The sequence below is a fragment of the Lepidochelys kempii genome, chromosome 3 (genome assembly GCF_965140285.1).
Source record: "Lepidochelys kempii isolate rLepKem1 chromosome 3, rLepKem1.hap1, whole genome shotgun sequence".
NCBI classification, from domain to species: Eukaryota; Metazoa; Chordata; order Testudines; family Cheloniidae; genus Lepidochelys; species Lepidochelys kempii.
This window is the reverse complement of record NC_136382.1, coordinates 199,416,623-199,444,154: the sequence shown is the minus strand read 5'-3', so window position 1 is coordinate 199,444,154 and position 27,532 is coordinate 199,416,623. Positions and strand designations below refer to the sequence as shown.

Here is a 27,532-nt window from a genome sequence, read left to right as displayed (position 1 = left end):
AATGTTAGTGCTTCTGTGATGATGGTGAAATACTTTCTATGTAGGTATTTAGTCTCAGTTTTGAGATCTATGTGACTACTGTTCTCCAATGGACATCCCAGTAAAGCTGGAGAAATACATTTAGAAGAAACATGGTTTCAATTTTAGTGATCTGAAATGGGTGAATTGAATGAAAATGAATTTTAGATCACTTTTTTGGATATAGCCTTGCCAGAAAATTTCTTGCAGCATTTTCTTGAATTAGATTTTCCCTTTTTTGAGAGATTTTCAGTGTAGCAGGATACAGTAAAAATTAAAAACACCCCCAAAAATCTGAAGTGGGATGCGTTAAAGGCTTACACATTGAGAACACCTCTTTTAGTGCACTCTAATCACTAGTTGCTTTGAAAAGGAGGGGGACAAGGAAGAAGTTCTTGCAAGTTCCAAACTGAACATCTATGTAAGTAATCCAATGTCATATGTGCCATTTTCTGTTTGTTTAGCAAAACAAAGTCTAGTGGACATCTGTCTGTTCTTCCTCTGCCCATATTGCCCTTCTCTTTTGGCTCGCTCCTTATCTTCAAATATAAGTTGCTCGTCTTCACTTTCAAGGCTGTGCAGAACATATTCCACCTTCCCTATCTTCTCTCATTTGTTATCGAAAAGCCAGCTCATGCCTCCAATTGTCCCACAATGCCAAACTCATCACCTACTTGCTAATTTTCCAACAAGCATCATTGTGCTTTCTCCTGTGCTGCCTCTTGCCTGTGGGAGGAACTCCTCATAAATATCAACCATCTCACTTCACCGTTCCCCAGATTTCTCCTTAAAACTCTTCTTTGCCATGATGCTTACAAAAAACTTGATAATGGCTAGGCAGATGGAGTATTGAGACCACTGGCAACCAAGCTAATCAGTATTCTCACTATTTCCTTATACTCCACTGTCTGTCTCCATTTCTTGTCTGGTGTCTTACGCATAGACTGTAAGCTCTTTGGGGCATGGACTGTCTTCTGTTCTGTGTTTATACAGTGCCTAGCACCATAGGGTCCTGGTCCATGGCTAGGGCTTCTAGGTGCTACAATAATGTAAATAACTAACAATAATATTAGAACACATAGCAACTTTTGTGATGTATAGCTACATAATATTTTAAGAGGTAAGATTACTAGAAACAGTCTGTCAAGGTTCCTTCCCCACTCTGAACTCTAGGGTACAGATGTGGGGACCTGCATGAAAACCCCCCTAAGCTTATTTTTACCAGCTTAGGTTAAAACTTCCCCAAGGTACAAACTATTTTTACCTTTTGTCCCTGGACCTTATTGCTGCCATCACCAAGCGCCTAACAAAAATAACAGAGAAAGAAGCCACTTGGAAACGTCTTTCTCCCAAAATATCCCCCCAAGCCCTACACCCCCTTTCCTGGGGAAGGCTTGATAAAAATCCTCACCAATTTGCACAGGTGAACACAGACCCAAACCCTTGGATCTTAAGAACAATGAAAAAGCAATCAGGTTCTTAAAAGAAGAATTTTAATTAAAGAAAAAGTAAAAGAATCACCTCCTGTAAAATCAGGATGGTAAATACCTTGCAGGGTAATCAGATTCAAAATATAGAGAATCCCTCTAGGCAAAACCTTAAGTTGCAAAAAGACACACAAACAGAAATATACATTCCATTCAGCACAACCTATTTTATCAGCCATTTAAACAAAACAGAATCTAACACATATCGAACTAGATTGCTTATTAACTCTTTACAGGAGTTCTGATCTCCATTTCTGCTCTGGTCCCGACAAAAGCAACACACAGACAGAGAACCCTTTGTTTCCCCCCACTCCAACTTTGAAAGTATCTTGTCTCCTCACTGGTCATTTTGGTCAGGTGCCGGCGAGGTTATCTTATTAGCTTCTTAACCCTTTATAGGTGAAAGGGTTTTTCCTCTGGCCAGGATGGATTTAAAGGTGTTTACCCTTCCCTTTATATTTATGATACAGTTATAAACATTAGAGAGTAACTTGGCTATATAATTTCAGAAACTCCACTCTCCCTAAGCTGCTTGTTTCCATATAACTATCCAGGTTTTTGCTTTATCTTTTTGTGCAGCTTCTTTGTCTAAAGTCAGTTATTTCCCTAACCCTGCAAATTAACTGTCATCCGGGAAGAAAGGGTGTTTTCCAGATTCTTCATTTCACACTGCTCACATCAGATGTTTAGACAAACTATCCACTGTAAAAATGTCTAGCTTGGAGATTGCGTGATCGAGAATCAAGTGATTGAGATTGTATGGTGGGGTTTTTTTAAACCAGGTTAACTAATTTGGGTGTTTGCGCTATGACAACTCAGTTAACATTTAGAAAGAACTAAATTACACGGCTATGTTTTAGGCAGTTGAGCTTTTTTGCTGGCATTGCACATGTGTACAAACTCACACTGGAGTGTATCAGTGTGAAAACAGAAGTTTAAATCCTACTTCCCAACAGTCCCATTGCAAGCAAGATAGTGCTTAATACTCCTATTTGTCCTGAATAGCTAGAGTAAGGAAGTTAGTTTTGGTTGCAGTTAATGTCTTTGATCACCATGGACTCAGCAGCTGGAGATACCCACCCACAGCAGCAGAAGAGATATGTCTGCGCTACTGCTGGGAGGTGTGATTTCCAGTTCATACATTGCGGCTAGGGCTAGCCACCTGACATTGGATCCAGGGGGTCAGGCAGGCTTGGATGTGGGTGGCTAGCCTGAGCTGCTGCCAGTGCAGCAAGGTCTACGCTGCTGTTTTTAGCATGCTCACTTGAGCTGAGCTAGCCAGTAGGTTTACCTGCAATGAGAATCATACCTCCCAGCTGCAGTGTAGTCACATCCTGTGGCTTATTTCCACAACCATTCAGCTCTCCTTATGGAGAAAACAGCAGCTTCAGTTCAACCCCCCTCCTGGTGTCTCTTGAGGTGGTTTGAAGAAGAAATTTAATCTCCCATTGAGGGTGAGAGAGAGGGAAATCCATAGTGACAGAAGATAGAAGGAAAAAGGAATCTCATGAGATGGGGAAGAGGGGTAAAATGGAAAGAATGGTAGAGGGAGAGTGCGAGCAGGAGGGATACTTCATAAAGAATCGGCTGCCATCCCCAATGTCTGGAAAATTCTCTTGAAAAATGTTTCAGATATTTGTGACTGCACATAGCGGGTGCTGGGGACTGTGGAACAGAAGTGAGCCTCAGCCAGGGGACTGGGATGAACAAGGCAGGTGGTGAAGAGGGGAGTGAGAGAAAGTGTTATAGGAGAATGAGGAGATGATGCAGTTTAAAATTGCCAGGCTTCCTGTTCAACATACGTTTATGAAAACAGCCATGCTAATGTTCTTTCTGCTGTAAAATCTAAACTTGGCACCATTAAGTATTCACAATTTACAATACAAAATTAAAAAGTGGCAGCTGAGTCACAAAACGCTGCTCAAAGGGTAGCTGGGTTTCTGGGAGATGGGGTCCAAAGAGTTCAGGGACATTTTAAATAGGCAGCTAGTAAGTATAAGCAAATATTGAAATTGCTAGGGGGGAAAAAGGCAAAACCTTCCTGTTTTGTCTGTTATCCTTTTTTTTAGGAGTGATACATTGTATAACCAAAGGAAAATCCATAATGGGAGAAAGATGTAGAAATTTGCATTAAAAGGCTTCAGTTGCCTGAAGTATAACAGTAGCCTACTAGAGTGCATGCTCTTGTTGCTTTGTTGGGCAAAAAATAAAATTTGCAAACTGACAACAGGAAAATGTTCAACTATCATTTAATTCTTCCATTTTTGTTAAGTGGTGCTGTCTAGTGAACAAGATAAGTGTGCAGAACTTGCTCCTGGTGGACTTCTCTTCTGGGTGAGGAGAAAGAAACTCCTCTGTTTCTCAATATGTTTGCTTCTCGCAATCAGCAGCACCTCTGTTTTGACAAACATTTAGAAAGTTACGCACTAATTACTTGCCATGCAAGAAAATAAGTGCAGAAACAGGTTGGGGAGAATAAACTTAGGTTATATTTTCTTCTCTCCCCATCCAGACCCACACAAACAGACACCCAAACACGCTTGTAGCTGTCTTCAATTCTGCATACTAGATGCTGGAAACCGGCTTTATAAGTCCTTAGATGTACTACCCAGTTGTTCACCTCTCTTCTGTAGATATGGGGCCCACTTCAGTTCATCTGCTTGCCCCTTTGGCTGAGCATTGGCCAAAATTTGGGGCCTTGCAGGCTGGTTTCTCATATGGAAGAGAAAACAGTGTTGTGGAGTCAGTGGTTGGAACTAACAGCATCCAAGCACTTGAATTTCCTCCCTCCCCCAAGGAGTTTCAGGCAAGGAATCACTTCCCATCCCAAGAACTAGCTATTCTGAGCATCTGCTCCTTTCCAGGGGGCAGGGCTCACAGACTCTGTGCCAAATGCATACTGCTTCCTTCCATAGACCACACACACATGATTTTTGACTGCTTAATTTAAGGCTTTGTTACAGCTCCCACTCCGTAAGTTTGACACCTAGGAAACCTGTTAGATGCACATACTTTTGCTCTGAACCCAGAGGTGAAAGTAAGCTGGTACAGTCCAGTACGGCATAGCGGCAAGAGCCAGTACACTGTGCCGGACTGGGTTCTGGCCACTGCAGGGAGCCCCACTGCCGGAGCCCCTGGAGTAGTGGCGGCAGGGCTCTGGCAGCACTTTAAAGGGTCCGGAGCTCCGCGGTGGCCGGGGCCCTTTAAATTGCCCCTGAGCCCTGGGGCTCCCAGTCACCTCTGCAGCTGGTAGCTCTGGGGGTAAGTTAAAGGCCCCGGGGCTTCTAGCCAGAGCCCTGGGGCCTTCAAATCTTGATTTAAAGGGCCAGGCCCCGCCTCTCCTGGTTGAGGCAACGCCCCACTGCTTGGGACTCTGGAGTACTGGTAAATCCTTTAACTTACTTTCACCCCTGTCTGAACCGCATGTGCTTTCCAGGTGGCTCTTGGCCTCCAGGAAGTCTGCAATCCCTCTACATCCATGTTCCTTACTGGCAGGCTACTGTGTGTGTACAATCAGCAAATGCATCATTTCCTCTTCAAATGGAGCATGTTCAGTCATGTAAAATATCGCCTTTTAATGTCACTGTCAAACTTTTGAAGAAAGGAAGGAAAAATTGTGGGAGGTCGGGGTTGGGGTGGAGACTACGAGATGGAAAGACAGAGATGCTCTACAGTGTGTAATCCCCAGGCACTTTTTCCCTTTTCCATTACCAATCCCACTTCAGGGTTTTATATTTTGAAACTATATGTAAGGTAGAACTTCTGTCTGATGGGAGAGGGGCAGCAGTTCTCCAGTAAGCAGTGAGGTGTTGTGTGTCAGGTCTATTGCTAACGCACTAAAAATGTCATGTTTTTGATGGTTGTCAACATCTTTTTTTTTTAGCAGACAATTTCAATATTGTCATACCCTCTCACACGTCGCCTCTAGGGGGTGCAAATATGCTTGCACACCCAGGCACTAAAACGCCCAGTTACAGCTCTGCATTACATACAGAGCTGTTGCTGGGCAACTATCTTAAATAAAGCTAAAACTGTAGGTAGAAACCAAATAAAGTCCAATGGTCTAAATCACTGAGGGCAAGAGACTACACATCCATTAGGCTTTACACACTTATGGTTTAAATTTTTTTTGTAAACTTAGAGTAGGAGGAGGGAAACTCATTGTGCCTTCTGATTATACATGTTGCCAGGTCATCTCAGTTTTAGAGTATAAAAGGCAGCTGCCAGATCTGTCAGTAATTTATCAGTACACACTTTGTCATGTTTCAGTAATAGTAGGGTGACCAGATGTCCCATTTTTAAAGGGACAGTCCCGGTTTTGGGGACTTTTTCTTATATAGGCGCCTATTACCCGCCACCCCCGTCCCGTTTTTTCACAGTTGCTATCTGGTAACCCTAAGTAATAGATCAGGGATTCTCAAACTGGGGGTTGGGACCCCTCAGGGGGTTGCGAGGTTATTACATGGGGGTCACAAGCTGTCAGCCTCCGCCCCAAACCCCACTTTGCCCCCAGCATTTATAATGGTGTTAAATATATTTAAAAGTATTTTTAATTTATAATGGGGGGTCGCACTCCGAGGTTTGCTGTGTGAAAGGGGTCACCAGTACAAAAGTCTGAACCACTGCAACAGAGGAAGAAATAACTTCATTACACTTGAAGTGGACGGTAAATCTTTCACTGATTTGATTTAATTAACATAATATATACACACACGTTGTTTTGTATAATAACATGAAGTCTGAGAACCTGTTGGCCTGTTCTTATTGAGCTCCAGAGAATATTATATTTCAGTATGCCAGATTCCATATCTTGAAGACAACATACCTTTCTCATTGGCATAAGGAGTCTAGCACTAGGTTCGTCAACTGGGTATGTGGTTCTCCGGTTGAATGAAGCACTGCATGCAGACAGTGACAATTAGTGTGCTAAAGGTGGTAACAAAGATGAGATGAAGGGAGTTGTTTGTGGCAACAGGTCTTGATTCTGTGGAGTCTTAGCTAAGTTTCTGCAAGTGACTTACATGTGTACAGTTCTTGACACCTCTTTTCAAGGTAAACAGGAATTTTGTAAGTCTCGGAAACTGGTTACAGAAGTAGAAAATACCCTGAGACCGTCATCAATCCTCCTTCATTAGGAAACCAACTAACTACAAAGCTCCAAAGTCTAATGCTGGGCAAAGGAGCAACAACACTTCTAATGGGTAATCATTAACAGGAGAAAATTGTCTTTGTCATCTTCTTGATTGTAAAGAGAGTGGTCACTTTGGATGGGCTATTACCAGCAGGAGAGTGAGTGTGTGTGTGTGTGTGGGGGGGGGGGGCGGCGGAGGGTGAGAAAACCTGGATTTGTGCTGGAAATGGCCCAACTTGATTATCATACACATTGTAAGGAGAGTGATCACTTTAGATAAGCTATTATCAGCAGGAGAGTGGGGTGGGAGGAGGGATTGTTTCATGGTCTCTGTGTATATAATGTCTTCTGCAGTTTCCACAGTATGCATCCAGTGAAGTGAGCTGTAGCTCACGAAAACTTATGCTCAAATAAATTGGTTAGTCTCTAAGGTGCCACAAGTACTCCTTTTCTTTTTGCGAATACGGACTAACATGGCTGTTACTCTGAAACCGGTTATAACTTACTTTGCAAAAGAAAGCACAACATTCTTCTTCATAATAGGAAAATAGTTAAGTATTTCAGGTTATCGTCAGTCTGATCCTCAACCTATGGATACCTCTGTGTGGATTTTCTTGGGTTTTAAGTAAGACATTTAACAGTGTCCTGATGACAATGTGACAGTAGCCCTAGGAACAAAACTGCAATTGAAAACAAAAATCAGTTCCTTGAGACAAATGTACAGATGACTTAAATCTGTTGGTGGCTTAAATTATGCAAAAATGTCATCATATTGACATACTTCGCAGTTTCCTTTTTGCTGGAAGTGGCATTTATACAATCAGATCTGTGCAGTACCAGTGTGTGGGAACAGTATGTAGCATTACATTTATGTAATCTTCTAGTTGTCTTAAATGCATTACTACCGAATAAACTTTTGTGTACAAATAGTTTAGTGTAAAAGGTGGCGCAGTAGTGACACCTATAGGTTGTCTCACCTTTTTTTGGTTGTTTATCATAGAATATCAGGGTTGGAAGGGACCTCAGGAGGTCATCTAGTCCAACCCGCTGCTCAAAGCAGGACCAATCCCCAACTAAATCATATGACTGAGAGAGTCATGCCTAGGGCTGAGTAAGCGCGTTTGTGCCCTATAGAAGTGGGGTGTGCGTGTGCATGTGAGAGAGAGAGAGATAGGGTCACGTACCTCCCCAGACTGCTGCCTTCCATTTAGCACAGAGGTTTTCAAACTGTGGCGACGTGCCTCATGGTTTGAAAACCATCGCCTCCTGTTAGGAGTCAGTGGATCAGAAGCTGGAGGGAGCTGCCCAGCCCGCTCAGGCCTCTGGCTCTCTGCTGTGGAAACTCGGGTGCTGGCTTACTGGCTCTCCCTGCCCTGAGCCGAGCCTCCTCTGTACAGCCAGGTCCCCAGGCAGGGTGTGGAGCACAGCTTGAAGCTGTGCCCCTGATGTGCTCTTGCCCCTCCCTTGAAGGCACCAGCAGGCGATGCCTGACAGAGCCCAGCTGCCAGCAGCAGAGCTGCAAGAGCCTTGCGGAGCATCTCATGGCAGGTGGACTCTGTGCACAGGAGCCAGCTCCAGGGAACATCACAACTGGTACTGGCTCCTTTAGGGGAAAGGCAATAGTGTGACGGGGCATACCTTGGATCATGCAGGGGCATCCCAGCTTGGGGGGCAGGGAGGGCTGCCCCACAGCCAGACAGCACCTTGGCTCCCACAACCAGGTGCCTGAATGGGCTGGGCGATTTCCACCAGCTTCCAATCCACTGGCATCTGGCGGCTCAGGTTTGGAAGAAGGATAGAATTTTCAAAAATTTGCCTTTGGGACATGGTCAAAATAGCTTGTTAGATACTTTGTTTTCTGAATATGCTATACTGCACACTCTCACTTTCATAAAGCACTTTGAGAACCAAAGATGAATGATCATTTTGTATATTGAAAACATTAAGAAACCAATAGCATGCAAGAATTCTAACTCTGTCGCTTGCTGTTCCCACTAGACATATTCTTGGCTTGGTGAAGACTGTATCTTTAAAGAGAAGACTTCAAAGGAGCATGTCGCTGCTTTAGATGACTCAGAGCTTTTCTGAATCATCTCGTAGATCTCAACCCAGCCCCTACTGCCTCAAACTGTCACCTAATACAGTTCCTCACAATGCTGAATCATAAAGCAACCACCCGTGTTAGCTAACGGGGGTGGAATTCCATCCCAGCTGCTTTCCTTTAAGGAGCCAGAAGCAGTTATCCTCAGGAGAACAAGTAAACCTAGTGGGGCAGCGCTGCTCCATTGGCAGTCAAAATGCTTCAGTTTCACAACCAGCCTGAAAAAAGACAGAGGTCATGTACCAGCACCAGGCCACCAGTGTCACGAGCAGCATGATCCCATCAACCCAACTGACAACACACCCTCAACTCGGTTGGGAAATTCTGCTGCCTGGGCGGCATGCTTTCCAGCCATGCCAGGGTATATGATGAGATCGTTCAGTACCCGGCACAAGCTCTGGAGGAAGTGTGGAGTCTGCCACAGAATTAAGATAAAAATCTGTTGTGTTGTTGTACTCACCTCACTTCTCTGTGACTGTGAGACAGGGATACTCTACCAACATCCCATCAAGCAGCTGGAGAGCTTCCGGCTTCGCTGCCTAAGATCGATATGTAACATCAAGTGGCAGGACAGGATCTCCAACACTGAAGTCCTTGGGAGGTGGCAAATCCCTGGCATCGAGAGCATGCTCATCAGCGCTCAACTTTGCTGGGTCGGATGTATATACTTAAAGCAGTGCTATACAGTCAGCTGAGCACAGGAATGCATTTTAAGGTCGACATGTCTTTAGATACCTTGAAGGCCAACCTCTAAGAATTCAGGATAGACCTTAGAACCTGGGAACTTGTTGCACTGGACAGATACAGATGGAGAGGTTCGTGCCATGAGGCCATGCCCACTTTTAAGGAGAGGTATGTGAGGTCTCTGCAGGAGAAGAGAGCATATCGTAAGGCCAGTGCCTCAAACCTTTTTCCCAACGATGATTACACTTGAAAGATATATGCAGTCACATTTGCAAATCCAGGATCAGACTTGCTTCCCACGTGGGAATCCATAGAAACAAACCCAGAACTCACGTCAATGCTAGCTGAATGCTCATCCACCGAAGTGACAGGAGAATCCAACAGTCATTGATCAAAAGTGGAGATTGTGATATAGGGTCTTCGGGATGAACATTTGGAAGGGAGATAGCTATGTGCAGTGAAAAATGGATTTAGATAATGGCTGGATGTATGGCTCTTGAACAAATACCAGCTCCATCCATCCCCTAAGTGCTTGTCTGAGTTTTGGATTGTTGATGTCAATAAATTTTGATCTTTGTTCTTACAAATGTTGATGGCTGTAGGTGGTAGTTCTTTCAAAGCTTGAATAAGCAAAGAGTTGCTTTTGTCTTCAGACTGAAGCTCATGGTCTAAAGCAGAGTTAATGAGATCATATTTTTTGGCCACCTGCATGGTAGAAGAAATATCAACTCTTCAAGCACAAATCAGAGCGAAACTAAGTATTGTAAGGGTTGATAAATAGCTCAAAGTGGTTGGAAGGAAAGTGTGCCATAATCTTACACATTTCTCTCATTACTCTCACTAAATCTTCCCTTCAGCGTTTCTTTTTGTAATGAAGGATTTCATTTCATTGAAGTTGGAAAGGTCTTCTCATTAAATTGTCAGTTTAACAGTTCAGTTTCACTTGACTTGATGTGGGCTTGAGTCCAAGCCTAGAGAGGGGTGACAACTATAATACGCCAGCAAAATTACTCTAAAAATGTCATCTTAGTACTGTACTTATGACGCAGACTCCCACAGTACAGGAATGAACGTATGTTTGGTTTACTGGGTTAAAACATGACAAAGTCTCTACTGATAAATTATGGACAGATCTAACATCTGCCTTTTATACTCTAAAATTGAGATGAGCTGCAACATGTATAATCAGAAGGCACAATGAGTTTCCCTCCTCCTACTCTAAGTTCACAAAAAACGTTTAAATCATAAGTGTGTAAAGCCTAATGGGTGTGTAGTCTCTTGCCCTCAGTGATTTAGACCATTTGGACTGTATCTGATTGCTACCTACAGTTTTAGATTTATTCATGAAGGTTGCCCATCATCAGCTCTGTATGTAATGCAGAGCTGTAGCTGGGCATTCTAGCACCTGGGTGAGCAAGCATATTTGCACGCCCCAGAGGTGATGTGTGGGAGGGCACATGGGGTCACGTTTCTCTCCCCGCTCTTACCCCCCCCCCATTTCTGTCTTCCATTTGCACAGGAGGTTTTCAAACTGTGAGGGTGTGCTCCACAATTTGAAAACTGTCACCTCCTGCCAGGAGCTCGTGGATCAGAACCTGGTGGGAGCCACCTAGTCTGCTCAGGCCCTTGGGTCTTGGCGGTGTTGGAGCCAGGGTGTTGGCTGCCCAGCAGCCCTCCCTGCCCTGCTCCCTGAGCTGGGCTGAGCACTCCACAGGCAGGCCAAATGACACAGCTCCGAGTTGCGCCCCTGACGTGCTCTTACCACTCCTTTGAAAGAGCTTGGCGATGGCTGGCACCGCCCCCTGGAGCTCTCCCCTTGGGCTCTATGGATAAGGGCTGGCTCCAGGATGTGTTGCCTCTCCCCCGAAGGAACCCAGTGCCAGCTGGCAAGAGTGCATTGGGACAGGGCTCAGAGCTGTGCCACCCACTCTGCCTGGGGAGCGCCTGGCCATGCAGAGGCAGTCCGGCTTGGGAAACAGGGCAAGGAGGGTTGCCAGCCAGCTCCCACAGTACAGAAAGCTAGGGGCCTGAGCATGCCATGTGGCTCCCACCAGCTTCTGATCTGCTGGTTCCTGGCAGGAGGCAATGGCTTTCAAACTGTGAGGCACGTCGCCACAGTTTGAAAACCTCTGTGCTAAATGGAAGGCAGAAATCTGGGGGGTGGGGACATGTGATTCCATGTGCTCCTCCCCACACTGCTCCATTTTTCAGCCCCCACTGTTTTGTACCCTGGGCTGCTGGTCTGCTTGCCCCGCACTGGTTACAGCCCTGACGTAATGATGGGGTTCTATGTGTTTGGGGTGTTCGGGCTAATTGTGTGACCCTTGCAAATCATTCATATAAATTATGATGGGCCTGTTTAGGTTTTTCTTAAGTTTTCTTTTTCTATCGTTTTTTATCCTTGTTTGCTTCTTCCCTAAAGGCTGCAGTTCATGCAGCTGTTCTCGTAGTTAAGAGTAGCTTCAGTAACTAATGCTGCAATTAAGATTCCCCTCATTCTCCCACCCCACTTCCCCTGTGTGTGTGTGTTGCTTTTTGTGCCATGGCAGTAACCAAATAAACACACATGAAAACTAATTCTAAAAATGTTTACTTACAGAGTTTTTTCTGTGTTCCGATATGGAATCGTAAAAACATAGGAGAGGTCAAGTCCAGCCACTGTGTTTAGGTTTACTTGGTCCTTCCTCAACCATCTCTGATGGGTTTTTGTCCAGCCATCCAGTGATGTGGATTCCACAACTTTCCTTGGAAGCCTATTCCAAAACTTGATTTATCTTTATAGTTACAAGTTTTTCTGTAATAGCAAACGTAAATCTCCCTTGTCACAGATTAAGCCCATTTTACTACTTGTCCTACTTTCAGTGGACAGGAACAATTGATCACCATCCTCTTTACAACAGCCCTTAACATATTAAAAACTTATCAGGTCCCTGCTTAGTCGTTGTGTGTGTATGTGTGACAAAACTAAGTAGCCCCAGTATTTTTAATCTTCCCTCATGGGTCAGGTTTTCTAAACCTTACATTGTTTTTGACTCTCCATTATGTCGGCATCCAGAATTGAACCTAGTACTCCAGCGGAGGCTTCACCACTGCTGAATAGAGTGAAATAATTACCTCCAGTGTCTTTCTTATGACACTCCTGTTAATATACCTCAGAATGACATTGGCCTTTTTCTCAACTACATGGTTGACTCCGAATCCATTTTGTGATCAACTATAATCCCAAGACTATTATCAGCAGCACTACCACCTAGCCAGTTATTACCCATTTTGTAGTTGGGCATTTGATTCTCCCCCTTCCCAACTATAGTACTTTGCCTTTCTCTCTATTGAATTCCTGTTTTTTTGGATTGCAGACCAATTCTCCAATTGTTAAGGTCATTTTGAATTCTAATCCTGTTTTCTAAGTGCTTTCAACTCCTCACAGTTTGCTGTCATCTGCAGATTTCATAGGCATACTCTCCACTCCATTATCTAAGTCATTAATGAAAATATTGATTAGTATGGGATCCAGGAGAAACCCTGAGGGACCCTACTAGAAACACTCTCCCAGTTTGACAGCGAACCATTAATAACTATCGAAGTATGATTTTTCAACCCATTATGCACCCACCTCTCGGAAATCATCATCTTTCCCTAGGTTGCTTATGAGAATGTCATTTGGGACTGTAAAGCCTTATTAAAATTAAAATATTTCCTCTCTGCTGTTCACTTCCCCCACCCCAATCCACTAGGTCAGTAGCCCTGTCAAAGAAAGAAATTAGGTTGGTTTGGCTTGATTTTTTTTTTTTTTTTTTTTGACAAATTCATTCTGGCTATTCTGTATAACCCTATTATCCTTTAGGTGCTTACAAATTGATTAATAATTTGTTGGCATTTAAGAGGCTTTATTTTTAAGCAAAAATTTACAGTAATTTATGTTTTGGAACTGGTACAGTAGTTATCAAGTGCTTGTGTCCCTTTTTGGGCTATCAGTGCCCTCTAGGGGTAAAACTGAAAATTGTCATAACTACTCCTTTTCTTAAGAATAACCACATAGTTAAGAAAAAGAGGACTTGTGGCACCTTAGAGACTAACAAGTTTAGTGCCACAAGTCCTCCTTTTATTTTTGCGGATACAGACTAACATGGCTGCTACTCTGAAACCTGTCACATAGTTAAGGTTAAACTTTTGTCACAGTTATTTTTAGTAAAAGTCACCGACAGGTCCGGGCAATAAACACAAATTGACCTGTCGTGACTTTTATTAAAAAATAATGAGGGGAGAGAGGGCAGGAGGGGGAGGAATGACACCTGGATCCCCATAGGTGTGGGGAGGGGGCTGACAGTCCCAGTCCCAGCCCCACCGCCACGAGGGGAGGGGAAGGTACAGTCCCAGCTCCAGCCCCTGCCAAGGCTGCAGGGTGGGGGCACACAAGAGCGGCTCCAGCTGCAGGGGGTGGGCGCACAGATAATAATTAGATATTATGTTAAGCTGACAATGGTAATGTAATAGGAATCCTTTATTGAATCTTGTCTCCGTGTTTTAAATTTCTAATGCAAGATGTTACAATTGTTCATATTCTGATCATTCATAACTTTTTTTTCTTGGTTTGCAGATGAAAACACTAAGGAAGCTTTGCAGGTGAAGAAAAGTCTGAGTGAGAAGGTTTCTCTTTACAGAGGTGACATTACATTGCTTGAGGTTGACACTATAGTTAATGCAGGTAAGTAATCTTTTAATGTGGTTATATTTAGAAACTTATAGTATTCTTTACACTTCTGGGGAAAAAAAAGATATATAACATGACTATATGCTGTGGAAACCATAACATGTCGAAACTGTTGCTCATAAAGTTTGCAATCTGCGTGCAGCAGATAACTTCATCCTGTGTGCCATTATTGTTAGACTTTTGTAAAAGCACAAACTGTGTTGGGTATACGATATAAGATCACTCTTGTCTATTTTTTTTTCCTTAATTTGGATAGTTGAGAATTTGCACTGTATGTGGCAAAACACTAAAATTAGATGTTGGAGATTAGCTTACTGTAATATGACCTACCTGAGACTCGATGGTGAAGAATGCAGCAGGTGATTTATTTTAAGAGTATTTCACTTGGAGATGAGAACTTTGGGAACTGTATCAACTTCTTCCTGGCTTTTATGTGTATCTTAAAGTTTTGGGGCTGACATGTAAAGTCCTGAACGGCTTGCTTGAGAAACCATCTATCTCTTTATACTGTACTGCCAGGTTGCATTCAACGGAGACTCTGGTGCTGTTTTGAGAGAGGGAGCTGCTGGCATCACATTCTTCATGAGAGAAGACCCCGTTACTTAGACATTCATTTCCCTCCATAGTAGGAATAAGCAGAATGTCTTGACCTTTGTTGGCACAGTACAAAGCCCACCAGTTTGTTTAGGCATTTGGAGAGAGTTGTGGATCTAATTTTTTCCCCTGTGGAGTATCTTTGTTGTAGTTATTGGGTGTAACAGATGTACTTTATTGTTAAGAGTGCTGCGTTACTTGGAAGTTGTTCTTGTGGTTTTGTCTATTTAAATATTGCAAGGATACCTGGAGCCCGACAAAAGTTTTCGTATTGTATAAAGAAATAACATTAGGGGTTTTTTTTTTGTTAGCATTAAGTCCTTTTAAAATTTAACCTCACAAAAAATTTTGTTGGAGCTGGTTGGATTCTCATAAAGATTTAAAACAACTGATATGGAAGGAGCTAAATGAAAGAAGAAGAATGGATGAATCTGAGCTATTGAATATCTATAAAATACTTATGCAAATAATTATGACCAAGCTTGAATTAAACTGAATGGCAAAGTGGTGTTAAATTTTAAGTTGTGGTGGGTATTCCATAGATAGTGTCTGTGGAAAATGTGCTGATGTTTCTCAGGGCTGTTTTTTACATAGAGTGCATAAAATTGTGATCATGGGGAGGAGGGGAAGAATCATTTTCAGTATATTTCTTTCCAGATCCCAATCTGCACTGTTACTCCAAGCATCACAGCTAAATGGAAGGCGGAACAATTGCTAAACCATCTGTTAATTGTTAGGTTAATGCCTAAACTAGCAGAATTTCATTAAACTTATGACTCTATGGGGAAAAAAAATCCATGAAACGAAGTTGCACTAAACTTGCTGTTAGTTGAGTTGTAAATACACAATTTTTTTTTAAAATCCTGTATTTTACCATTGAAGCCATGGGTGGCGGGTGAAGCTTCCCCTTGGGGAGGCTAGCGCCCTGCTCGCTGCTCTCAGCCCCCCCTCATCCAGGGCGGACAGGGGTGGGTGGGTGGGTGGAGAACTGAGAGCTTGGCACTGGCCAGGACAGCAGCGGAGCCCCTCCCCTGTCCTTTTCCACCCCCACTCGCTCCTTTCCACCCCCACTGCCATGGTTCCGAGATGGGGCCACAGCAGGAAGCCGGAACACCTCCAGCTACAGGGCTGTGGCAGGGGGAGATGTTTCCAGGGGTGCCAAATTGGCCAGTGCCCTTGGACACAGGCCCTATGGGCACGTGCCGCTGTCCCCTCCCTCCCCAAGCGGCATGAAGTTGACAGAGTTTTAGGCTCCTCAAGCTTCCATTACTCACCGCCTATGGTTGAAGCAACATTAATGACCCTTGTTATTTAGGACATGCAGTTTACCTTAATGCAGCAAAACATTCTGTTCATTATCTTGTTCTATCTTTGTTATATTTGGAGGTAGATAACTTGGAAAATAGCTTCCCTCCAAGTTATTAACCTACTTCCTTCACACAGGCACAAGATGATATACACTGGCTTTCCATTTGTATTTTACTTGGTCTTTATTGAAACACTCAGAACAACTGAGTAGTGCTTGAAAAGGAAGCTGCCATATATGGGTTTTTTTTTGTTCTTATAATTTGTATCTCTCTTGCTTGGAGAGAAGACTGCAGCTGGCTGAAATTTTGACTATTTTTCATAAAGGCCTTTTCTCGTTTTGAAAAAAAAATTTTTTTTGCAACTTCTAAATTTTCTGTTTTTCAATTAAATTGAATAAATATTTAGGTTTTTCTCTTTTGGCTTATCAGTTTTCCTCCCCCCATATCTTTTCCCCTCTTCCTTACCTTCCAAGCCCCGTTTTGTTATAGAGGGGAGGAGAAGTGAGACTGACTGAGTGGTGTGGAGGGAAGAAACAGGAGGGGGAACAAAAGAAATGAGAGAAATTTTTAAACCCGAATTGTTTTGAATAAAAGAAAAATGACTTCCTTTTGAAACCTGCAGAATGAAAATGAATTTGCAATTTTGAATTTTTTTGCAAATCATTTTTTTCCCAACCAAGTCTGCTAAAGACCCAGTCTATACCTATTGTTTTCCTTCCCAAATCTTGCAATGATTATTTCTAATCTGAGAAACTGCAACATGATTAGAATCTGAAAGATAAAGTATTACACTCAACCATTGCCAATAAAAATATAAGAAAACTGTGATAGTAATGAAAAGGAGATGTTAATATCTTTCTCCCTGGACAATGCTTCGCTAGCAATTACCAGGGTCTTGTGTATTCTCTGGTCATAAGATTTTTGTACAGTGATTGTGCAGTAAATTCTACATTTTTTTTTCAGTTTTTTTTTAAAAAGTTTCTAACCCTTATGATTGCAGTAAAAAGTTTCTCTCTTCTACTTAATTCACATTTAAATAATTTGCGTGTCTCACTTTAAGGCATTTTCTCTAGTCCTCAAAGAGCTCTCTATCTGTTGAGTTTATCAAAAAGAAGATTGAGGTGACTTAATCAGTATATAAGTTCCTTCATGGTCATGGGGCGGTAAGACCACCTCTAACAGGCTCTTTAATCTAGTGGAGAAAGACATAACAAGAACCTATTGCTGGAAGCTGAAGCCAGACAAATACAAATTAAAAATAAGGTACAGACTTTTATATGTGGGGGTGATTAACCTTTGGAACAAACTACCAAGAATTGTCTTTCTTGATGCCTTCAGATGAAGACTGATGTCTTTCTGGAAGCTATGTGTTTATCCAAGCACAAGCTGTACTTTAGGGTTATAGGATTCAGAATAACTGGATGGATGAAATTTAATGGCCTGTGATATAGAGGAGGTCAAGTAGATGATCTAAGTGTCCCTTCTGGCCTTAGACACTATGAATCTATAAAAAGGTGCAGCTTTGCTGTCCTGAGACTGTAGGCAGCCTGAAAATGTGTGGAAGCTGTATATTCTGTTTAATCTTAATGGTTTTAGCTTTGAAACCTAATAAGTTTTAAAACTTCACTGCTCATTATATAGCAGCGATATCCAGGTGATGTCCCACAGTTGCAAATTTTCTTCCTCTTCTCAAGTCATCTGTACACATTTCTCCCTAGCAAATTTTATGTTGTAGTTTATATATTGTCAGTACTAAAATACTTTGCAAGTTCACAACTGGAACTGCAAGGAGAGCATAAACTGAATTAATAATTTTTTTTTCATTTTATTGAAAACCTTAATTTTTTTAATTTGAATTAAGTTGCCACAGAATTTCCACTCTGCTGCCACAGTTTGCCATAGAATTTGCTACAGAATACGTATGTTGTAGGATTAACCCAGGTGGATTACATTACATCATGAAGTTAGGAAACAGAAACCAAACAAACCACCCATCATGTCTCAGCGAAGTTATGTGAAAAGTGTTGCATGCTATTCTTCTGTAGGATACTCAGTCACTTGGCAAAGCTGTGCCAATGTTTTAAGAAAAAAACAGACCCCAAAAATAATAATTAAAACCTAAGAATAGTGAGCTGGAAATAAAACCTAAAAATACTGGGTGACAGGGAATGTAGAAACAGCCAAGTGAAGAAATAGGAACCCCTTTATAGTGTCACTCACTTGCTTTTTGTTGAGAACTCTCCTTAAGACTAATTGTAGAAAATTTTTAAATATCATCACTCAATTTGTTGAAGTAGCTCTGACTGATACTGGCCATATGGCCAATTGCCTGTAGCTTTGTAGAGGTTACTGGAGAATGTATGCTGTCAGTAAGGGCTTTTCAGCTGTCTCACTCCACCATCTAGTCACTGTGGCCTCAATTTATCAGTTTGCTGAGCACCTTGACCCTTGATCCATCAAAGCGTTAAGCACATGTTTTTACTTTAAGCACCAGTAGTCCCTGTGAAGTGAAGCATGTGCTGTTTGCTGGATTGGGGGCAAAATGCTCAGCATCTTTCAAGATCAAGCCTTTTATCTCTGTGAGCAGAATGTAAACTTGATCCCTTCCTCACTCCATGTATGTAGGAGTCCCTGCCTGTGTCGCCTTCCTTTGTGCTCCCTCATCTGAAAATAAGATAAAATAGAGCCACAACACAGAGACGCATTTCCAGCCATTTCCTCCATGACCTCAGTGCAGTCCTTTCTGATCCATTGGTGGAATTACAAGCAGCGGTGAAGAGACTGTATTCAAACGGTGGTGATTTATCATCCCATCACAGCATATGCTTTTAAGAATGTGATGAAAAAAGTCTGAGATTTTTTTCCCCCATATCACTTTTCCAATGAAGTTCAGGGAAGAAAGTGTTTTATATTCATTTATACAAAAGTTCTAAGTTTGTGATTTAAGTCAAAATTTGTTTGTGCCTGGACACAGGGAAACTGTAGGGTTTTCTTCCAGTTTTTCTAGTTTACAGATTAAAGGTTTTTAATCACATAGAGTAGAACCTCAGCGTTACGAACACCAGAGTTATGAACTGACAAGTAAATACCACACTTCGTTTGGAACCAGAAGTACACAATCAGGCAGCAACAGAGACCCTCCCCCCACAAAAAAAAAAAGTAAATACAGTACAGTATGGTGTTAAGTGTAAACTACTTTAAAAAAAAAGAGAGAGATTTGACAAGGTAAGGAAACTATTTCTATGCTTGTTTCATTTAAATTAAGATGCTTAAAAGCAGCATTTTTCTTCTGCATAGTAAAGTTTCAAACCTGTGGTAAATCAATGTTTGTCTGCAAACTTTTGAAAGAACAACCATAACATTTTGTTCAGAGTTACAAACAACCTCCATTCCTGAGGTGTTCGTAACTTTGAGGTTCTACTGTACGTGGACTTTTGTTTTTTAATTTAAATGTAATCCCAAAAGATGTTACCCGCATTCAAAAGTGTTCTAAAAAGCTTTTGGTCGCAAAAAACTTGAATATAAACAGAGACTCCGTTTAACCTTAGTAAACAAGGAAATCTGTGCTCACTCTCAGTATCTTGATTTGTGTTCTCTTGTGTATATCTACTTTTATATGTTTCATTGTTTATTAAAGGAGTTACAAAAGTTGATGAGGCTACAAAATGGAATTAACCATTGAATGCTGTCCAGCACATGAGTCACTCAAGGCAAAACTAAACATCAGTACAACTTGTTGTTCATGAAGTACCGGCCCTAAAAAACACTACTGAAAACAGGAATGAGAATGGTGTACTGTAATTTACCTGAACTGTTGACAGTTTCCATGGTTTTTTTTTCCCTATGAGTTCAGATGGCAGAGTGCTGAGTATAAAATCTAGGCTGGTTTATTCTTAAACTAATTAAAATGGCCGTAAATCTTGCTATTCTTGGGTTTGGTAGTTCACTATGCTTTTTGCAGTCATGTTTCCTTTTTGAATTTCTGGCAAATAAATATCACTTCAAATCTGAAGTTTACTTTCAGGGGAAATAACTCTCATTTCTTAACATTAAAGTAACTTGTGCTTCGTTACACTGTGGTGTCGAATTGTTTCATGTGCTTTTGTGCAATCAAAGGAGCCAGGTAGGCATTCTAGAATTTTAGTCAACACTGGTGATTGAGCAGAGGCTCCCCTTTGATATGGACACAGAGGCAAAATGAGGACAGATGCGTGCCTGGAATTAAGCGGCAGGCCCCAACTTTTATTAAACTGTAACACAAGGGAGTGCCACTGTTCCCTATTCCCTCATACTCTCCTATACCAGACATTTAATTGGTTACAGTGTTGCTTGTCATATAACCCATAACTGGCACCAGAATTACAGGGCTCCTTGCCATATAACCTATACTACAGGATAGGCTCTCCTCAGCCTACCCCCCAGGATTCAGTTCTGAGTCTATGCACCCTCCTCTCCGCCTCCATGAGGGGTGAGCAGGATGCAGTCCTCAGGCCCTGAAGGCCACAATTTCTGACCTCGGCCTGTGAGGCCCAAGGCACAAAAATCCCAAGTCTTTTACTTTTGGGAACCATTCATTTTATTCTCTTAACTGCACTGGAAACTGGCCACTGGGGGTGCAGCAATTAGCTTGGTCACTGCCCCGACCTGACTACATGGTCTGGTACCACAATTCCTGTCCAGTCCATTTCCATCACATCCTGTAGCAGTCTGTTAGAACCTCCATCGCCAACTGTACGCCCTCATTTCTGAAAACTTCCGGCTGATAACAGACGGTCCTATGCCCCATCACTGAAGTTCCAGTGTCTAGGAATATGCTTTCCATTGGAGTCAAACTGCTTTGGCCCTGACACCCAGCTGAGCTCCAGCTTCAGTCCTGCGTGCCCTCTTCTGGGCATAATGCGGTATATAGTGCTCACAAATCCAGATGTTGCATACATTTTGTGTAGCTTCTCAAATAAAAAAGCACACTGGGTTAGGTAAGATTTTGTCTTCTACTTTAGTGCGGATATAAGTCGTGTAATGCATTGATTTCCAGTACCCTATTACCTGCACCTACCGTGGGCCAAAGCCCCCTGCAGCCTGTGACATAGCTGCCCTGATCCTGAAAGAAAGAGTACCAATTTTGGTGGGGGGGTCAAGTAGTGCAAAGTTTTTCTCAATACTGTGCCGAATTGGTATCTCATCAGGCAGCTGCCATCGTGGTGTATGAACAATAGTGCTGGTTGCAAGCCCTGTATTTTTAGAAAAGTTCTCATTGCCTTTACAGGGTGCAAGCTGCCATTTGCATATTCCTTCAACACCAGCTCGCTCATTCTAAAAGCACCAAAGAAAGCAACAACAAATGTTCCCTTGATTAAATGGCCTCCCTCCCACATCTGCACAGCCTGTACTAACTCTATCCAGGTTTCCTGTGTTACAGATAACCTGTCTGCCCCTCCTAGACCACCTTTCTAAGAGTTTCTCCACTCAGAAATGCCCACAATGGTCTGGGAAACCTACCAACCTATTCCAGTAGGATGGGCCTGCTAGCTGACCAGAGACAGGGAAGAGAGCCAAATTGCAGTAAGTCAAAGACATCACATATTACACCACCTAGTGTGTAAGTATGGGCCATCCATGGTGAAGCCCTTCCTGTGCCCTAAATTACCTAAATTCTGAAAGGCTGGCCTTATAGGCCCTCATAGTCCATGGGGCAGCAGAGTCCTTTATTAGTCCTACAGAAGTCTTGGGCCAAGGTTTCAGAGTTGTTGAGGCATTACCTGTGGATGTGTGAGCTGGTGCGTGAGGTGACTTTCCAGAATCTGTCAGCCTGAAATTGAGAGAGAGCATCAGCAACACCCTTATCCACTCCCGGGACATGAACTGCACAAAAAAAAAAAAAAATGTTAAAATGCAAGCAGTGTAAAACAAAATCTCTCATCACCCTTGTTTCCTGAGTAGTCTTAGCCAACTGTCTACTTACGATAGTGACTGCAGTTTCATTGTCTTGTCAGAAATGGACTTTTCTGAAAGTTTTTGCTTCCCAAATAATGAGTGCCATCCATATAGGGGAAAAAATTCAAGGAAGGTGATACCCTGTAATACCCTGAGCCCCCCAGCTTTCTGGCCACCTCTGTGCACATCACTCTCCTTGAAAGTAAACCCCCAAACCTGTCCCTCCTTAGGTGTCAGACTGTTCCTGTAGCTCAGTTTTGAGCCACCAGTGCAAACGCTATATTGAAACTCCATTAAACACTTCCAGGAATCTTTTCCACACTTTAAGTCATTTTTCATTCCCCTTGTCGTTCTGACAAATTGGTGGGGTTTTTGCACTCCAAAGGAAGCAGATGCAAGATGGACACACAATGCTGGACCACGACCCAATATCTGGCATGGAAAGTTTAGGTGTCCCATGCCCAGCTGTAGTTCCCTTAGAGTCATTTTCTTTGCCCCTTTAAGAGCCTGTAGCAGTTCCCTCACCAATTCCAACTTCTCTGTTGCTAACCTAGAAACACCCTGAATTGTGGCCAGTTTGATGCCCAGGTACATTAAACTTTGGGTTGGACCTTCTGTTTCTTCTATGGCAAAGAGGTTCCTGAGGTTCTCAGCTAGGTTCTGAAATGCCTGCACCATGAACTCTGTTGTCTGTTTCTAACCTTCCTGCAAATAAGAAGTCATCGAGATAGTGCACTGTGTTAGGCAAACCACTCTCACGTACCCTTGGTCACTCCAGCATGGAGATGAGTCATTCAAAAGTGGCACATGGCACTGAGCACCCCTTGAGCATGGCTATCTAAATAGTAATGGCCCTCTAACCTGCTTGGATTTCATTTTAAGTCCCTGGGATGCACTGGAAGCAACCAGAATGCAGACTTCATATCACATTTTGCCAACAGTGCCCCATGGACACATTCCCTAACCATGGCTACTGCAGCATCAAATGACAAATATCTCACTGAATGCAACTGGGGGTCAATATGGTCATTTGCCAGTGAGCCCCAGGGGTAGAACAGGTGATGGATCATCCTTGTCTTCCCCTTTTGCCTTCTTTGATATCACATTCAGGGGAGATATGTGCAAATCTGGCTTTGGAATGGCCTCCTGCTGCTACCTGGACCTGTCTGCTAATAGTATTTGTAGATCTGGTTGTATGTTACTATCTGACACTTCTCTTTCTAAAACTCTCAGGAGAATAATATCAAGATCTCCAGTATACTGGAATGCCTCAGAAAAAAATGCAAATACTGTTGAAGCTTACTGCAATATTTTAATCTTGTCAGATCTCAGTCTAAATGGAGACGGGTTTCAGAGTGGTAGCCGTGTTAGTCTGTATCAGCAAAAAGAACGAGGAGTATTTGTGGCACCTTAGAGACTAACAAATTTATTTGGGCATAAGCTTTCATGGGCTAAATAAAACCCACTTCATCAGGTGCATGCTGTAGGAAATACAGTAGGAAGATACAGAGACCTGTACAGAGAACATGAAAAAATGGGTGTTGCCATACCAACTCTAATGAGACTAATCAATTAAGGTGGGCTATTATGAGCAGGAGAAAAAAAAGTTTGTAGTGATAATCAGGATGTCCCATTTCAAACAGTTGACAAGAAGGTGTGAGTAACAGTAGGGGAAAAATTAGCATGGGGAAATCTACAACCTATCCTGAAGGACGATCCCTCACTCACAGACAGCTCCCCAACCTGAAGCAAATACTCACCAGCAACCACACACCACACAAGAAAAACACTAACCCAGGAACCTATCCTTGCAACAAAGCCCGTTACCAACTGTGTGCACGTATCTATTCCAGGGACACCATCATAGGATCTAATCACATCATCCACACTATCAGAGGCTTGTTCACCTGCACATCTACCAATGTGATATATGCCATCATGTGCCAGCAATGCTCCTCTGCCATGTACATTGGCCAAACTGGACAGTCTCTATGTAAAAGAATAAATGGACACAAATCAGATGTCAAGAATTATAACGTTCAAAAACCAGTCGGAGAACACTTCAACCTCCCATGACACTCAATTAGAGACCTAAAAGTCACAATTATTCAACAAAAAAACTTCAAAAACAGACTCCAATGAGAAGCTACAGAATTAGAATTAATTTGCAAACTGGGCACCATTACATTAGGCTTGAATAAAGACTGGGAGTGGATGAGTCATTAAACAAACTAAAAACTATTTCCCCATGCTAATTTTCCACCTACTGTTACTCGCACCTTCTTGTCAACTGTTTGAAATGGGTCATCCTGATTATCACTACAAAAGTTTTTTTTCTCCTGCTGATAATAGCCCACCTTAATTGATTAGTCTTGTTAGAGTTGGTATGGCAACACCCATTTTTCATGTTCTCTGTATATATCTCTGAATCTTCCTACTGTATTTTCTACTGCATGCATCTGATGAAGTGGGTTTTATTTAGCCCATGAAAGCTTATGCCCAAATAAATTTGTTAGTCTCTAAGGTGCCACAAATACTCCTCGTTCTTTTCGTCTAAATGGAGTCACCCTAAGCCAGTACTTAAATGGGAGACTCAAGGAACACTTAGCCCTGGTCTACACTAGGACTTTAGGTCAAATTTAGCAGCGTTAAATCAATGTAAACCTGCACCCGTCCACATGATGAAGCCCTTTTTTTCGACTTAAAGGGCTCTTAAAATCGATTTCCTTACTCCACCCCTGACAAGTGGATTAGTGCTTAAATCGGCCTTGCCAGGTCGAATTTGGGGTACTGTGGACACAATTCAACGGTATTGGTCTCTGGGAGCTATCCGAGAGTGCTCCGCTCTGGACAACACTCTCAACTCAGATGCACTGGCCAGGTAGACAGGAAAAGAAGCGCAAACTTTTAAATCTCATTTCCAGAGACTGTGGGAACTGTGGGATAGCTACCCACAGTGCAACACTCCGGAAGTCGACGCTTGCCTCAGTACTGTGGAAGCACTCCGCCAAGTTAATGCACTTAATGCACTTAGAACATTTTCTGTGGGGACACACACATTCGACTATATAAAAACGATTTCTAAAAAAATTACTTCTATAAATTCGACCTAATTTCGTAGTGTAGACATACCCTTAGAATATTTGACTGGTAATGGTGATTCAACAGTAATAATCCACTCTCTTAAATTAGTAGAAACTCAGACTGTTAAAGGCCACTGTTGAAGGTACTATGTATTTTTGGTTGAGATATGAAACCAAGATATTGATCATTTTAAGGTTATTAAAAATCTTCTGGAGCTTTCTGTAAGATTAGTGTGTTTAAAATTTGAAGTGGATTTTGTCTTCAACCTGGGTTCATTATTTTTTTTGTCTATTCCAGTTTTCCCCCCTAGCTGTAGTTAGTCAGCTTCTGCAGGTACCTTTTGCTTGTAATATAGGAATAACTCAACAACCTGGAGAAATAATTATGTTGGATTGCTTTGTCCTAATTTTTATGTTTCTTGACTTTAACTTAAACATAGCTTCTTCCCACAAACATCCATGTTTTTGTATTTGTAGCTGCATGGTCAATGATGACAGGACAGCTGGGTTTTTTGTTCCTGTCAATTTATCCAGGGCTGATGGGGAAGACAGGATTGATACAATTTTCTTCAAAATTCAGTTGCAAAAGATTTACTTGGGACTAACAGCCATTTGGTTATACTGTACTGAAGTCTTCTGCGCTCCCACAACAAATGTATGTAGAATCTTGATGTACTGGTATGGTCGGTATAACTTGAGATTATTTAAGGAGATGTGGGTGTTGAATTCCTAGGCTTTCAGTATTGGAGATATTTCACTCTTTAAGCAGCAGTTCATATTCACTGGCCCCAGTTAATGAATGGCAAGCCCTCTCTGTGCCATCTTGGGTGATCAGAGAGCATGTACTGAAAGAGTTTAAACTTTGTCCTCATTTAGGGTCTCGGATTGTGGGAGGGAAGCAGAATGAAAAACAAGGAAATACTGTTCTATATTTTTCTTTAATGTTGGGAAGATCTGCAAAGTACACTTCGTAAGTTTACAAGAAGTTAAGTTCTTGTATAGCTTCTTGAAAACACTGAAGCCTGAAACCCTCTATCTACAGAACAGAGTGCATGCTCATCAGTGTGGTACTATAAGCATCTGGATGTCCTGATAATAGTGCCAACGGTGTTACTTGCCTGTTAATAACTGGCTTGAGAGACTCACCTCATTTCACATATAGTTAACTTACTACCCATATTAGTGTAAACTGGGGTTATTTCTAAGTGTGTGTCTACACTGCAATGTAAGCCTAGTAGAACCCTGGGTTTGTTAATCTAGGCTTTGAGCATCTACACGCATTTGTAGCCCTGGGTTAGGAATTGTTGAACCATGGATCCCAACCTAGGACTCCAGTATCTACCCTCCATTATGCAGACCTGAGTCCAGCCACCCATATCCCAGACTTCCTACCATATTTCCAAAATGTGGTCGCTCTAGTCCTTTGTTCGTGGTGCACTGTAGGAAAACTTGACTGTCCACCAGACTTGACTGTCCAGAGGAAAGAAAGTCGGCCCATGGAATTGTGGGATGCTTTTGGCAGAGTCACAGAGCATGAGTCCAATGGTCTAAGCCGTGGGTTACTGCATATCCTAATTGTCCCAAATTTGGGACAAGGTCAGAATATTGAGAGGATTTTTTCCATCTAAGCAAATGGACAGAACATTCAATAAATCAGATGTATTTATTTCACTGAGAAGTCAATAACATACTAAAGAATCCGCAATAAAAAACTTCATTGGCTAAAATAATATTCATCTCCCTTTTTATATTTTTTTTTATAGTTTCCTTTCATACTCACAGGGTACTTGAGTTTGTTCACTACCACTTCACAGCAGTCTTACTGTCCAATCAAAGGATTTCCTCTTCACGGTATTGTGACATTGATGCTCCTTGGGATTCAGGAATCTGTCAAGTGCTTGTTCAGTAGTATTAGTAAAATGAGGGGGAGCTCTGACACTGGGGTACTACTTCCCTATTGGGTTTTACAATGCTTACTGTCAGTGTACTGATACAAGGAAGAGGATGATCCCAACTTGGTCAGCATTCTTCAAGACATGCACTATATCTAGTTTTTAGACCATTAAAAAAGGGCCATGATTTTAATTACTTTCCTGGCTAAGTTAAGTCTCTATCCCATTGTCTGAGGCAAAGACTCCAGAAAATGCTGGATATCCTAACACCTTTATACTTGCTTATTGCACAAATTGATCCTGCTTTTTGAGGGAGTTAATTAGATTGCATTTATGAAGTAAAATCAGAATTTCATAATAAAAAGAATGAAAATGTATTTTAAAAGCACATACATTTTAAAATGAAAAATAATTTTTCCACTCAGTTTTTCATTTCATGACTATTACTTCGGAACTGATTTTAAGTATCCTACTTGTGCAACAGTAGTGTCTTCCTTTCTGTTGTTCTCCGGTTTCATAACTGTATGGAACAGCAGGTCTACTGCTTGATTCTCTCCCTCCTTCCCCCCCACCATTGCTTCTGTTGACCT

The 27,532-nt window shown here is 42.1% G+C and overlaps 1 protein-coding gene across 1 annotated transcript in view; it reads left to right on the top strand.

Annotated features, from left to right (window-relative positions):
- Nucleotides 1-27,532, top strand: part of MACROD2 (mono-ADP ribosylhydrolase 2) — a 1,318,211-nt gene that overhangs the window by 42,465 nt on the left and 1,248,214 nt on the right. Inside the window, exon 3 of the mRNA XM_073339564.2 lies at nt 14,019-14,126. Within this exon, the coding sequence (XP_073195665.1) occupies nt 14,019-14,126 (108 nt within the window). The remainder of the gene's footprint in view (nt 1-14,018; nt 14,127-27,532) is intronic.